Source organism: Scardinius erythrophthalmus (genome assembly GCF_964197995.2).
Source record: "Scardinius erythrophthalmus genome assembly, chromosome: 5".
Lineage (NCBI taxonomy): Eukaryota > Metazoa > Chordata > Actinopteri > Cypriniformes > Leuciscidae > Scardinius > Scardinius erythrophthalmus.
Window position 1 is genome coordinate 31,201,648 of NC_138225.1, and position 16,184 is coordinate 31,217,831.

Consider the following 16,184-nt stretch of genomic DNA (forward strand, 5'->3'; position numbering starts at 1 on the left):
TCTGGCCACGAACATCAAACTTTCTGAGTTTATTAATTAAAACTACTCAATGTAGTCTATAATATCGAGCTTGTAGCTTAATTAGATCTTTTGTTTCATTGACTTTATAAAAGCGGGCTTTCAAACACAGAGACAGTTAAAAGTATATATGAATTTTAATAAATGTAAAACTAGAGATTATATGAGCTACAAATACAAACGTACGTAAAAATGCAAACAATAAAACAAACAAACATTTAACCAAACAAGAACATACATGATCAGAATGAATGAAATGAAAGAAAGAAAGATAGAGAGAGAAGGGAAAAGCTAGTAATTATTACATACAGAAACCTAAGTTCACGAGACACCTGGAATCAGCTTTTAGGCAGATATAAATATACTTGCAAGTTTGGTCTCTGTTCGAGTGATGCTGAGGCAGGAAGCGCGGACGGTGTCCTGTTTCTGCTGCGTCTTCCGGTGTCGCGGGAAGCTTGAAAGGCACACTGAATGTAACGTTTACCGGAAAATAAGATTCATCTCCCATGAGGGAAGAGGCAAATAGATATAACTTAGTTGCAAAGAACGGCAGCTACGACTCGAACATGTGTTTGTCCGAGGAGAAGGCCGGAGCCTTTCAGATGTTTCTTGAAGCCGGGAAGAAGAGGAGGACGCGGTGAGAGCAGGGTGAGAGAGAGAGAGAAGTGGGGGTCTCTTCCTTTTAACAGACATCTGTTTACGCCCTCTTTTTGAGACAACAGCAAATCAGATCTTCTGATCTGAGGCGGGAAGAGGTTTCTTTGTTCGTGAAGAAACGCCTACGTTGACTGTCATGTGAGAGATCGGTATTTCCTTGAATAAATGCATATTATTGTACTTTGCAGTCAAGATTCGACTCCGACATGTTTTTCGCGTTGCATTGACTCCTCGAATGACGTTTTTGCATGAAAGAAATACAGGGTTACATAATTTCCTCATAATCACTAGCATAGTGATTTTGATTTACACATTATCTGGCCAATTATACACACATAAAAATACATATCAAAAACATTGTTATTGGATCACATGTGTGGAAATGTCTGGAATGTTGGCTTGCAGAGGAACTGGATGAGCTGCAGCTTTGGAGTCATAAAGTTTATGACCAGGTCGAGGTTGAATTACAAGACACTATTGAGGAACCTTCTTTCAGTGAACCTTTAGAATTCAAAATTATACTCTAGCAAACCACACCTCTATTATAAGGCAAACTAACCACACATACATAATGGAATTGTACATATATTTAAAAGAAATATTGCTTATCCTGAGTTACACCCAAAGGTTGGTCTCTTGGTGTGTGTGTGTTTGTGTTTGTGTGTGTGTGTGTGTGTGTGTGTGTGTGTGTGTGTGTGTGTGTGTGTGGAATGTCTCGAGTCTTGTCACGTGATTCAAAGGCATGGGGGTTTTAGAGGGGATTCTCCAAAAACAGGGTTCTTTTTGTGACTCAAATGTCCCTCTGGGGAGCCACAAAGATGCAATTTTGACCGTTCAAGCAGACTTAAAGGCGCCATGAACAGACCTGTTGTCTAAGGAGACAACGAAGGATGTGTTTGGAGATCATGATTCACTAATTTGAACATCATGTGACCGGATGTTATAGTCATTGTCGTTACATAGTATACTCCACACAGTATGTGAAGTCAATAGGTATAAATAGGCTAATGTTATCCCTCATAATTCTACTTTCATAGACAAGATGGTTCAAAACAAAATTAATAAGAAATGAACATTACTTTCACAAACAGCAATACACTGTACCTATTGGAACACAACAATCACAGAAAAGGTGAGAGGTCAAAATCCTCATTGAGACCTGGATGCCTGGTGGCCCTCAAGGAAAAGATCCAGTATGTCTCCCTTTGTTTAAGGCGTTTGATTATATCCCCACCCCTGGCATCAAGGCGAATAGCCTCAATACCCACTACTCGTAAGGTCGAATCCCTCCCATGTCTAGCGTCTATATAATGTTTGGCCATTGGATAATTAATATTTCCAGTCCGGATGGCATACCTATGCTCAGCTACCCTGTCTCTTAGTCTCCTTTTAGTGAGGCCTACGTAAAAACAACCACAAGTACATTCTAAACGATAGAATGCAATTTATAAAACTGTTAACAGTGTACGTCTTATTGCTAAAAACATCAATAAACATATCAGTTTTAGTCATATTTTCACAATAATTGCAATTACCAGAAGGAAAGTTTCCCTTAGGTTGACGAAGCCAGATTTCACATTTAGGAGCAGGAAGATAACTTTTAACTAACTTGTCTTTAATTGTAGGGGCCCTCCTAAAGCTGATCCCATGGGGGTTCCGTGAATATTTCCCGTAAAGTAGGGTCACATTCAATAATATTCCAGTTTTTCTTTATAATGTGTTTAATCTGGACAGCCTCCTTGCTGTAATGAGTGACAAAGTAGGGTTTCTGAGTTGACACTCTTTTAGGTCTAGACTGAAGCAGGCTCTTCCTTTCAAGTGATTGGGCTCTGTTATGAGCTTGAATGAGAGTTTGTGTTCGATATCCTCTCTGTCGAAAACACTGCTGCATATCCATAGATTGATTTTGGAAATCCGGATCTGAATCACATATACGCCTTAGTCTCTGGATCTGTCCAAAGGGTATGTTATCAATAAGCCATGGAGGATGAAAGCTATTTGCATGCAGTAAGGTATTACGATCAGTTGCCTTTCTGAAGATAGATGTACTGTATGCAGGAAACCCTCATTATCCTTTGAGATCCGTAGATCCAGAAAGTTTATGGCGTGTAGGTCATAGTCCAGACTAAATTTAATATTCTCATTTAAGCTGTTAACATAAACATGAAAGTCTACAAGTTCTTTTTCTGACCCTGAAAACATAAGAATCACATCATCAATATATCTACCCCACCAATTGATGACTTTGTTGGGATTTGCAGCACCATCACTAATGATAGACGAGTAGTACTTTGTTCTTGCTGTCATAAGTGCTTCAGCGTATTGACTCAAAAGTTCATCATACATTAGCTTATGGACAGTTAAACCTGAGTATTATATTGGCGTTCAAGCTGTCTGCTTTTCAACTTAAGAGCCCTAAGCTCAGTGGTATACCAAGGAGATGATTTAACAAATTAAGCAACACATTCTCTCCTAGGGGCCAACATGCCCAAAGCAGATGACAAAATAGAATTATAGTGATCAACAGTTTCAACTGTAGAGTGCTGTGAGATCGTACATGAAAGACTGTCGAAATTAATATTCTTGACATTTCTAAAACTAATGACCATTTTTTGAGCATTTCTTAAAGATGGAACATTTAAATTAAAAGTGAGAAGCTTATGATCACTAATACACAAGTCACTGCTGTCTAGCTGGTCAATGTCCACCCCAACAGAACACACCAGATCAAGTGTATGACCTTTATTATGACTGGGAAATTTCACATGCTGAGTCATGTTAAAACAGTCTAATACCTCCATGAATTCAACAGTTAGATTACTATTAAGGTTATCCACATGGATATTAATGTATCCAGTGAGAATCAGTGATGGACAGACAGAGCTAACAGATGTAAGTAGTTCTGTGAGTTCATTGAAAAACAAAGAATTAGGTTTTGGAGGTCGATAGATGAGTACAATAAGAACAGGAGAAGTACCGTTCATTTTGAAGGCAACACACTCAAATGATGATACGCAGGGAATGGTAATTTCCGTAATAGATATATCATCTCTGTAGATAACAGCAAGTCCGCCACCTTTACCACTTAGATGCGGCCTCTGGATATATGTATATCCCGGTGGAATACTCAAATTTAAGTTTATGAAGTCATTTGGTTGGTGCCAAGTCTCACAGATACAAAATAAATCCAGTCTTATTGTTCAAAGAACGAGCATTTAGATGTGCAAATTGCTCAGTGTCGAGTTGCATTTGCGGACGAGTCAGTTGTGGATAACGCATGTTTGCATGGCAGACACCGCGTAAAGAATGCTTTTTTGTTTCTGAGTCCATAGACCGAGAGCAAAACTTTAATGCCAGTCCCAGTAGTGCGAACATCCCGCACACTGTGTAATATTTCGGCTGATGTAGAAGTCGAGACGATTTCAGGGTCTTTTGAACACAGACGTCAGGAAGTAAATGATGTTCCAATGAGAGAAGTTCAGAGAAAGAGTACCATATCATGATGAAATCCAAATGTTGAAGGACCCGCTCTCCACGAAGCCCAGACAGGGTCAAAATGATGATGACAATAGATAGCAGGGAAATCCACATGATAGGAACAGAAATATCCAATTTGATTTACTTGAGAGAGAATCCAGACATGTTGTCACACAGCAGCAGAGATAGCAGTCACGCACCCAGCATCGTTCCCAGTTGACAGGATCAGCGATCCCACGGTTTTAGAACCGATCAAACAATGGTGGCACACTGTGAGGAAAATAACAGGAGGATGCAAATGCAAGTAAAATTCTCAGTTTATTTGAAAGCGGTCAGATGAAGACACAGGTCGGGGACAAACACTCAGGTGGAGATGAAGCAGGGACGAGATGGCGATCCGGTGGTGGTGCGGTGAACAGCGTGCTCGAGTGAAACAACCAGGAACCGTGGGACATCAGACGACACGAAGAACTGACGAAAATCCAGACGAAGAACTTCTCAGACGAGGCACAGGAACAGGACACACACCGAGGAACAACCACAACGATCTGACAACATGAGAGGGAAATTACTGGGCATATAAAGGGAACTGGGATTGAAGACAGCTGGTGACACTAATCGACACAACGAGTAACCACACCCACACAATTACATTCACACAGACACATCAGCATGAGACAGCCGATTCATGAACCGTGACAGTACCCCTCTCCCTAGGAACGCCTCCTGGCGTTCCCAGACAACCTTACCTGTCGATTGTAATCATCGATAAGGGAGTGATCCAGAATGTCTCTAGCAGGTACCCAACTTCTCTCCTCCGGACCGTAACCCTCCCAGTCCACCAAGTACTGAAATCCGCGTCCCCTCCGTCTCGAGTCCAGAATGCGATGTACCGAATAGGTGGGTTCCCCATCTACGAGTCGCGGCGGGGGGGGAACCGGGGCAGGCGGATTAATGTGAGAATAAAACACGGGCTTAATCTTAGACACATGGAAGGCGGAGTGAATTCTCCTGTACGCAGGAGGAAGTTTGAGTCGGACTGTCACCGGACTAATAATTTTGGTGACAGGAAACGGGCCAATGAATTTGGGAGCTAACTTGTTAGACACGGAGCGGAGCGGAATATTCTTGGTAGAAAGCCACACTTTTTGACCCACGACGTAAACGGGAGGCTTTGACCGGTGGCGGTCGGCCTTGGCCTTCATGCGCCGCCCTGCTTGGAGTAGAGTCTCACGGGCTCTAGTCCAAGTACGGCGACACCTCTGGACGAATGCGTGAGCGGAGGGGACCGCGACTTCGGATTCCAGACTAGGAAAAATTGGTGGCTGGTAACCTAAACTACACTCAAATGGCGAGAGGCCCGTGGATGACACTGGCAACGAATTGTGGGCGTACTCCACCACAGAAAGCTGTTGGCTCCAGGACGAAGGATTCTTGGCAACCAAACATCGCAACATTCTCTCGAGGTCCTGATTGGCTCGCTCAGACTGGCCATTGCTCTGGGGGTGATAGCCCGAGGACAGACTGACCGTGGCCCCCAGTAACTTACAAAACTCTCGCCAAAATTTGGACACGAATTGGGAACCTCTGTCAGAGACCACGTCCATCGGGAGGCCATGTAACCGAAAGACGTGATCTATGACTGTGACCGCTGTCTCCTTGGCTGAAGGTAATTTGGGCAAGGGGATGAAATGTGCCGCCTTCGAGAACCGGTCCACTACGGTTAAAACAACCGTCATGCCTCTGGAGGGCGGGAGGGCGGTGACAAAATCTAGAGCGATGTGGGACCAGGGTCTCGAAGGGACGGACAGCGGTCGAAGTAACCCATCTGGGGGCTGGTTAGATGTCTTACCAGTGGCACAAACTGAGCAAGCCAACACAAAATCGTGAATGTCGCGAGCCATTAATGGCCACCAGAATCGTTGTTTAACTAAAAAGCTGGTTCGCGTTAATCTGGTCACACGATTCAGTCGAGCGTCTACTCTCAAAGCAAGTTCCACCAATCCATTTAGCGTCTCGGGTAAGTCCAAAGCATAAATTTCTCTTTTAACGCGGTCAGCCAGCCCATGCAGGAACATATCCCACTGCGCCTCCTCGTTCCAACGGCACTCTGCGGCCAGGGTGCGGAACCGGATGGAAAAGTCCGCCACCGAGCCTTCTCCCTGTCTCAGTTCGGCGAGTAATCTGGCCGCCTCCTTACCCGCCACAGCACGATCGAATACCCTCTTCATTTCTTCGGAGAGTGCCTGGAACGAGGTGCAGCAGTTGTCTCCGTTCTCCCACACCGCCGTTCCCCAAAGCGCTGCTCTTCCTGACAGCAGGGTCAATACAAATGCCACCTTCGCCTGTTCACTCTGGAAAGTGCGTGGCTGTAGAGCGAAATGCATGGAACATCTCGTGAGGAACGCTCTGCAAAACTCCGGCTCGCCGGAATAACCCTCAGGTGTGGGTAGGCGTGGCTCTGGGCGATCATCTGCAGCAGGCGGTGGTGGTGGGGGAACGGGCGGCGTGGGGGGCGCAGTGGGAGTCCGTAGAAGTTGTACCTGTTGGGTGAGCTCGGACACCTGCTTCACGAGTGCTTGCACCGCACGACCTGTGCCCGAGATGCTTTCCTCTTGTTGGTCCATACGTGAGATACTGTGGGCGATGAAATCGTTGATCTGGGACGTGCTTGCTGCATCCATGATGTGGTCAGATCGTTCTGTGAGGAAAATAACAGGAGGATGCAAATGCAAGTAAAATTCTCAGTTTATTTGAAAGCGGTCAGATGAAGACACAGGTCGGGGACAAACACTCAGGTGGAGATGAAGCAGGGACGAGATGGCGATCCGGTAGTGGTGCGGTGAACAGCGTGCTCGAGTGAAACAACCAGGAACCGTGGGACATCAGACGACACGAAGAACTGACGAAAATCCAGACGAAGAACTTCTCAGACGAGGCACAGGAACAGGACACACACCGAGGAACAACCACAACGATCTGACAACATGAGAGGGAAATTACTGGGCATATAAAGGGAACTGGGATTGAAGACAGCTGGTGACACTAATCGACACAACGAGTAACCACACCCACACAATTACATTCACACAGACACATCAGCATGAGACAGCCGATTCATGAACCGTGACAGTACCCCTCTCCCTAGGAACGCCTCCTGGCGTTCCCAGACAACCTTACCTGTCGATTGTAATCATCGATAAGGGAGTGATCCAGAATGTCTCTAGCAGGTACCCAACTTCTCTCCTCCGGACCGTAACCCTCCCAGTCCACCAAGTACTGAAATCCGCGTCCCCTCCGTCTCGAGTCCAGAATGCGATGTACCGAATAGGTGGGTTCCCCATCTACGAGTCGCGGCGGGGGGGGAACCGGGGCAGGCGGATTAATGTGAGAATAAAACACGGGCTTAATCTTAGACACATGGAAGGCGGAGTGAATTCTCCTGTACGCAGGAGGAAGTTTGAGTCGGACTGTCACCGGACTAATAATTTTGGTGACAGGAAACGGGCCAATGAATTTGGGAGCTAACTTGTTAGACACGGAGCGGAGCGGAATATTCTTGGTAGAAAGCCACACTTTTTGACCCACGACGTAAACGGGAGGCTTTGACCGGTGGCGGTCGGCCTTGGCCTTCATGCGCCGCCCTGCTTGGAGTAGAGTCTCACGGGCTCTAGTCCAAGTACGGCGACACCTCTGGACGAATGCGTGAGCGGAGGGGACCGCGACTTCGGATTCCAGACTAGGAAAAATTGGTGGCTGGTAACCTAAACTACACTCAAATGGCGAGAGGCCCGTGGATGACACTGGCAACGAATTGTGGGCGTACTCCACCACAGAAAGCTGTTGGCTCCAGGACGAAGGATTCTTGGCAACCAAACATCGCAACATTCTCTCGAGGTCCTGATTGGCTCGCTCAGACTGGCCATTGCTCTGGGGGTGATAGCCCGAGGACAGACTGACCGTGGCCCCCAGTAACTTACAAAACTCTCGCCAAAATTTGGACACGAATTGGGAACCTCTGTCAGAGACCACGTCCATCGGGAGGCCATGTAACCGAAAGACGTGATCTATGACTGTGACCGCTGTCTCCTTGGCTGAAGGTAATTTGGGCAAGGGGATGAAATGTGCCGCCTTCGAGAACCGGTCCACTACGGTTAAAACAACCGTCATGCCTCTGGAGGGCGGGAGGGCGGTGACAAAATCTAGAGCGATGTGGGACCAGGGTCTCGAAGGGACGGACAGCGGTCGAAGTAACCCATCTGGGGGCTGGTTAGATGTCTTACCAGTGGCACAAACTGAGCAAGCCAACACAAAATCGTGAATGTCGCGAGCCATTAATGGCCACCAGAATCGTTGTTTAACTAAAAAGCTGGTTCGCGTTAATCTGGTCACACGATTCAGTCGAGCGTCTACTCTCAAAGCAAGTTCCACCAATCCATTTAGCGTCTCGGGTAAGTCCAAAGCATAAATTTCTCTTTTAACGCGGTCAGCCAGCCCATGCAGGAACATATCCCACTGCGCCTCCTCGTTCCAACGGCACTCTGCGGCCAGGGTGCGGAACCGGATGGAAAAGTCCGCCACCGAGCCTTCTCCCTGTCTCAGTTCGGCGAGTAATCTGGCCGCCTCCTTACCCGCCACAGCACGATCGAATACCCTCTTCATTTCTTCGGAGAGTGCCTGGAACGAGGTGCAGCAGTTGTCTCCGTTCTCCCACACCGCCGTTCCCCAAAGCGCTGCTCTTCCTGACAGCAGGGTCAATACAAATGCCACCTTCGCCTGTTCACTCTGGAAAGTGCGTGGCTGTAGAGCGAAATGCATGGAACATCTCGTGAGGAACGCTCTGCAAAACTCCGGCTCGCCGGAATAACCCTCAGGTGTGGGTAGGCGTGGCTCTGGGCGATCATCTGCAGCAGGCGGTGGTGGTGGGGGAACGGGCGGCGTGGGGGGCGCAGTGGGAGTCCGTAGAAGTTGTACCTGTTGGGTGAGCTCGGACACCTGCTTCACGAGTGCTTGCACCGCACGACCTGTGCCCGAGATGCTTTCCTCTTGTTGGTCCATACGTGAGATACTGTGGGCGATGAAATCGTTGATCTGGGACGTGCTTGCTGCATCCATGATGTGGTCAGATCGTTCTGTGAGGAAAATAACAGGAGGATGCAAATGCAAGTAAAATTCTCAGTTTATTTGAAAGCGGTCAGATGAAGACACAGGTCGGGGACAAACACTCAGGTGGAGATGAAGCAGGGACGAGATGGCGATCCGGTAGTGGTGCGGTGAACAGCGTGCTCGAGTGAAACAACCAGGAACCGTGGGACATCAGACGACACGAAGAACTGACGAAAATCCAGACGAAGAACTTCTCAGACGAGGCACAGGAACAGGACACACACCGAGGAACAACCACAACGATCTGACAACATGAGAGGGAAATTACTGGGCATATAAAGGGAACTGGGATTGAAGACAGCTGGTGACACTAATCGACACAACGAGTAACCACACCCACACAATTACATTCACACAGACACATCAGCATGAGACAGCCGATTCATGAACCGTGACACACACATAGAAAGACTCCACAATTTAACTCCAGTCTCATTAAAAGCAATGTAAAAAAAAAAAAAAACACCAACTAATAAAATTAATACTGTTTAAGAATAAGTAAATTAAAATGAAGAAAGCCGGACGGAGAAGCGGCAGCCAACATGCGCCAGCGGTCTCTCCACCGGAAGTGATGAAAACATTGTGAAGGACACCTGTTTGATCATTGTTTCCTGGAGTTGGGCTCTTGATTCTTAATATTTTTGTTAGTTTTCTCTGGCTACTTCAAACAGGTGCCCGTTTCAAGCTCTGTTTGTCTAATAAATTTAATTGACCTTGTGAATATGCAAATAAGGATGTTACCCGACAGTGTGACATCTTGAATCTTCAATATCCAGGACTGGCCTGAGCTAATGATAGCTGTAAGATATCAAAAGTTACCATAGCTAATGTAATTGTATACACTTGTCCAGACTGCTTTCAAAGGCATTAACATCGAAGAAAAACTGGAGAAAGACAGAATCACATGCTAGATGTAGCACAACATATCTTAAGTCTATCTAAAATAGATTTGTGACTACATTCTAATTACTGTGGAAGTTCTGGAGGTATTTAACTTAATTACATCTCTAACTAACACAGCCCATCTTGTTAGAAGTCTTTCACCCTTGATGGTCTTCATAGTGACAGGTTGTGTTTTTTTATGCCTGACTATATAAATCACATCTTGCTAAATCTCTCTGGCTTGATCTTCATCATAAACTCATCTGTTTTCATGTGTTCCTGACATCAAGTTTGTTTTAATTCTGTAAGTACATCAGTGGTTTGTTAGCCAGACCATTGCAGTGGCTGTCAACTCCAATAAGATTTGACTAGCAATGGGATAGAGGCATTTTAGCAATTATTCAGAGTTTGTGATTTAGAGCATTCTGTTTTCATTTAAAAAAAGATAATTATATTTTTGGAGAAAAATGTCATTCTAGCTGTTTGAATCCGATTGGTGGCATGGCTGCTAGCACACGTTCTGACATGGTTGTGGTACTTATGCAGATGACATGAGTTTAAATCTGCCTCATAACATTTACCAATCTAATTCCACCCGCTCATCCCTATTGATTCTTGCCCTTTATCTCCAACATCCAATAAAATAAGAAGTGCCAAAAGGCCACTTACTTGCAGGCTTTGTTTCCAAAATAGCCTCTTACATTACACATGCAAATAAAACTGTCCTTCAATTTGTGCACGGAGATAATAACATGAGTCCTGACTGGAGGCAACTCCAGCTCTACTCTAGAAACATTCCTGCTATCCAGTCAGTTATACCCTATCCTCTGCACACTTTAATGCAAATTAATTACAGTGCATGTTAGTTGGTGTGGGTGCGCAGTTACTCGCTGCTCCATTCAGTGTATCAGTGTCTTTCCCTAGGGACAGCTTACATCCATGTCATTAAAAAATAATTACTTGAACAAATGTCCTCATATGAACTGGCTGATTGCTCACATTGCATTTGCAATTCTAAATTCAAGGACTGTTTTAATGGGCTTCAAACACAGCACATACGAAAACAATTATGATGTATCCGATTGTCTCCAATGAAAATAATGGGCCTAGTTTATGAAACGAAAGTACGACAGAAATTCGTTTCCATGCAAACCTTGGCATTTATCAGTATGTACGTGAGCGGTGGCTACGATCAAATCTCACGTCAGGTCTCAGCTTGTGTACGCAAGTTTTTGAGTTAGTCTGAACTTGCGTGCAGCATAGTAAATCTGTTGGTGAATTATAATGAGAGCATTTTGTTTATTTATTTCCTGACTGAGTCCGAAGCTCATTAATGGAGCATTAACCATTATACGACTAGATTAGAATGTCAAATTTAAATTAAATTAAATTAGAGAACATGGGTGTCTGTGACCCATTACAAATACCACAAATGTTTGTTTGTTCTTTAGGCTTTTTTAGTTTTTTTATGTAGCTTTAGGCTACATGTCCAAATAGCAGCATAAACAACAGAATATGAGGATTCACGCATCGTCACATTGCCTGTAGCGCTTCTGTGAACCGAAATTAAGTATATAGCCTATAAAAGGAATAAAATAAATGGCTACACAAAATATATTTAGCTAAATTAACAGATTAACAAAAAAGAAAAACTCTGCAGGTCTAAGGGATTTTATTTGGGGATATTTAATTTAATTAATCAATCAACGATACTATTGATCAGCATTACCGAACGTAGACGTTCCACTAGAAACAAACATTGATGTATTGTTCTAATTTATTACTGTGAAGCTGCTTTGATACAACCTGTGTTGTGAAAAGCGCTATATAAATAAACTTGACTTGACTTGACTTGACTTAAGGTACAAGTAGTAGGTATAAACTACGCTGTTTTTTGTGACACTCTAATTTGTATTTGTTTTCTTTATATATATGTTTATTTTATTAAATACACCTGACCGCACAGGTGCCTCACACACACACACACACACACACACACACACACAACATATCACTTCTAGTGTTGCTAACTTGACATTTCAGCCATTCATCATCAAACTAAAATCAAGCAAAAAACAAACAAAAAAAAATTACACTGCTCAATTTAAATGCTCATGAGATTACTTCCTCTTCTTGGCCAGGTTACTTTCTCTGTTTCGTAAACTCTAGGGGCAAGGCTTCTAAACCGTGGATTTTAGGGGCATGATATTTAAAGGGATACTTCAGGATTTAGCATTACTGTGCGTTCACACCGCCAGCGGTGAGAGTGACAAAGTGGCTGGAAGCCATTCATTTTCAATGAGAGCTGGCGGCGAGGGCGGCGCGGCGCGTCTTGGACGGCGAGAGCGGTGAGAGGAGTTGAAATCAAGTCAACTTTATGGTAATAAGCTATGACGCGGTTCGGCGGCAACCAGCGGCAACCAGCGGCAACCAATCGGAATGTAGAAGTCCTCCGCCTGAGAGGAAAAAAATCACGCATTCTAATCTGCGTCAGAGCGTCCCCGAATCTTTCTACGGCGTCGGTGGCAGGGCGGTGTGAACGTACAGTTAAGCTTTGTAGTAGAAAACCTGTAGTATTTTCGAATTGCCGTGCTTTGCACACTCACATCCCCCTGAGACAAGAGATTTATGTATTTTTTGTCTGGAAAAAATCTTCCGATGACGCAAAAATCATCATTTTGCGTCATCGGAGGATTTTTTGGCCAGAGGCTTGAGACTAGCCTACAGCCATTAGTAGCGGCTGTCCCGCATGTTTTCAACCCGCCCATAGAGGGTGGGATCTCACTCACAGAATGTACATTACATCGTGTCAGCCATCTTTTTTTGGAAGCTAAGCTAGCAGGCTCTTGTTCTGTGGAGAAAGCTGAGTAGTAGGAGAAAGCTGAGTAGTAGAGGTTACCATCCTCTTTTTCCCGGACATGTCCGGCCGTCGAGATCGTCCAAAATGTCCGGGATTTGGCTTTTGCTTTCTGCAGTCGCCATTCATTGTTTACATGCACACCTTTTGTTTCAATCTAACTGAATTCATTCCGATTGGTGAATCTGAATGTAGTGTTTACATGAACGCAGGGCTCTCAAGTGTCACGCATTGAGCGTTGGCCATGGATGCATTGATCATTGCATCTGTCTTTCAAAGATGTCAGGTAAAAAGCAATTAAGCATCCTCTCATTCGCCCTGTCTTCAAAACTTGAGAGCCCTGTGAACGCTAAACAAGTGATCGGTTGATGTGCGTTTTAACATTTCTAAGAAAATTCCCGCTCCTCCGTGAGAGATACGAGACCGGTGCGTCTCAGTAATCACGCCACCGGCCTCGCGCCGTTCTCCAGCGCCCCTCAGCCTTGTCCTACTCGCCACAGTAAACATAATGAATGGCTACTGTTGAACGCAAAAGCCGAATCTCGGACATTTTGGGCGATCTCGAAATCAGACTCGTTACGGAGACTCACTAGTAGCCTAGCCTTGTTGTTTTAAACTGCGCTCTCTTACCGGTAGGCGTGGCCTCCTAGGGCAGCGAAGCAAGTGCATTCTGGGAGTTGTTGGCTTTCATCCACATAAGCCAAAAATACATTTTCTGGCTTTTCTCAGTCTAGAAAGCTCCAAATTCAAAAATAATTTCACATTTCTTCTACATAAATGACCAATTTTAAATACACATTCATCTTTCCAGAGGTGAAGTATCCCATTAAATGACGGTTCAGATCATCGATGGGATTGGCAGCATACAAATGTTTCATGAATCACACGTGAACCCTCTTGTAAGATGATTTCTGCGCTCGAATCTGCGCTCTTTTCTACGATAAATTGATAAATGAGGCCCAATGTCTCCTCCACAGAAATGATGATAAGTGAACTTGTATTGAAACATCATTAAAGACATAATTTCTTGACAAATTTACTGAACAAAAATGGTCATTTTGTCAGCACTTTACCGCGGTATGTTTTGCCTGCCTTTTTTTTTTTGTGTGTTGTGTTGCTTGCTTTTTATTCACATAGTAATCTCTATCTAAGGCTACAGAGATCTCTGAGAAGTCATGTGGAAAGGACTCTCCATTCCCCAAACATCCAGGCATTGAGCAGTGCTGCACACTTCAGGGTCATGAGAGGAAACTTTGTCTGGCCTCACTACGGTACTCTGCAGATGAGCTGCCATCCCTAATAGAGCCCACAAATGAGGAGATCTGCACTGAGTACACTCAATACAAGAAGAACTATTCTGTCAGGTGAGATTTGTCCCACTGGACTACTTATGAAGGCCACGGTGATTGGGGGTTCATCAGTGTAAATAAAAACAGAAGGGATCAATGCAACATTCTTGCTTAACCACTGGTCACTTTCATCTCTCATTCTCTTTAGCATACACTACTACGCAAATCATTAAGTCCTCAGAAATCCTTGAAGGGATTGCCCAGATATAGACAAACTTGCAGCCCTTTGAAATAACCATAGTTTAAAAGCACTAATTATTCAGACTAACTAATCACAACTTAACACTGACTTGAAACAGTAGCCTATGTCAGAATATATGCCACAATTAAGCATCTTCCGAATCTTTTTATAACAGCAAATTAAGCATTTCCTTCTGAATACATTCATTAGTATGAAGTATCCCAATTATATTACCTTAGACAAAATCATTGACTATTAAGTCTCTCTGAATAGCCATATCTCTCTCTTTTTTCCCAAACTATTCTCCCAGGTATAGCATGATTCGAGAAAGAAACTCATTTCCCTATCAGTCAGTCACGTCTCAACGTTATGTCGAAAGACAGTTGTTGTGGGATCTCACTTGGGTGAGATCAAGAACAAGCACAGGTGATGCTGCACCTTTTTAAAGATGGTATTCCACCCATGTATTTCTGGATGTGGTTGTTTCCTGGCCCTGTAAGATAGCCACGATCACTGCCTCATGTGTCTGGGCCGTGATGTTGAAGGTGACTGACTGATTGGAAACGTCTCGGTTACTGTACTGTTGTAACCCTCGTTCCCTGAAGGAGGGAACAGAGACGTTATGCCCCGCCTGCCACAACCCTTTACCACCGCTGAATGGCCGGGACATCGTCTCAGCTCCTCAGCACAAACCTGAATGAGTGAGTTTCCGGCAAGGTTATATACCCGTATGTCCATTGGCTTGTTTTGTTACCACTTGAAGGTGATTGGGCTCCCAAGCAGAGCCGGATTAACGCAAAGGCAAACTAGGCACGTGCCTAGGGCCCGATTGGCGGGATGGGGCCCAGACAGAGGGACAAAAAAAAAATGTACAATCTACAATTTATTTCAAAATGTATTAATTAACTAAAAATAGTGACGATGTTTATCTTAACCATAGACTGTTACATTACGTCACATTAACGCCAGCCCATGACTGTATAGAGGCGCCAGCCAGTTAAAGGGCACCTATTATGCCCCTTTTTACAAGATGTAATATTGGTCTTGGGTGTCCCCAGAATGTATTTGTGAAGTTTCAGCACAAAATTCCCCACAGTTAATTTATTATAACCATTTGAAAATGTCATTTTTGGGGCCTGTTTTAAAAAGAGCTGTTTTTTGGTCTATACCACCTTAAATGTAAATGAGCTGCATATCCCCGCCCTGCTGGACCCAGATGATGAAGAGACTCCGGCACAGAATAAACACGAATGAGAATGGACTAAACGTCTCGGAGAGGTTATTTGATACATTTATGTACTTATAGAGTTTTAATCGCGTCCCCTTTGCAATTATGGATGTGCAACACACACACACACACACACACACACACACACACACAAACAAATTGTGATAACTTTCGCGCAATTTTTTTAAACTAACTTACACACACGCACGCTTATGTGGCAAATATGAGAAGATGGCTAACGTTACAGAACCAGAAAACAAATGCTGCAGGGAGATAGACGTTTATACTGTCTATGGAGATAGAGGTATTCATTTTACATTTTTTATTGCTGCAAAAAATAATGTACGTGACATAAAACTGTCTGACGTT

General features: G+C 44.4%; 1 protein-coding gene across 1 annotated transcript in view; it reads left to right on the forward strand.

The window, feature by feature from the left end:
• Positions 1 to 16,184, forward strand: part of gc (GC vitamin D binding protein) — a gene marked incomplete at its 5' end in the record, with an annotated part of 43,897 nt that overhangs the window by 14,567 nt on the left and 13,146 nt on the right. The window contains 1 exon segment of the mRNA XM_081366238.1: positions 14,210 to 14,421. Within this exon segment, the coding sequence (XP_081222364.1) occupies positions 14,210 to 14,421 (212 nt within the window).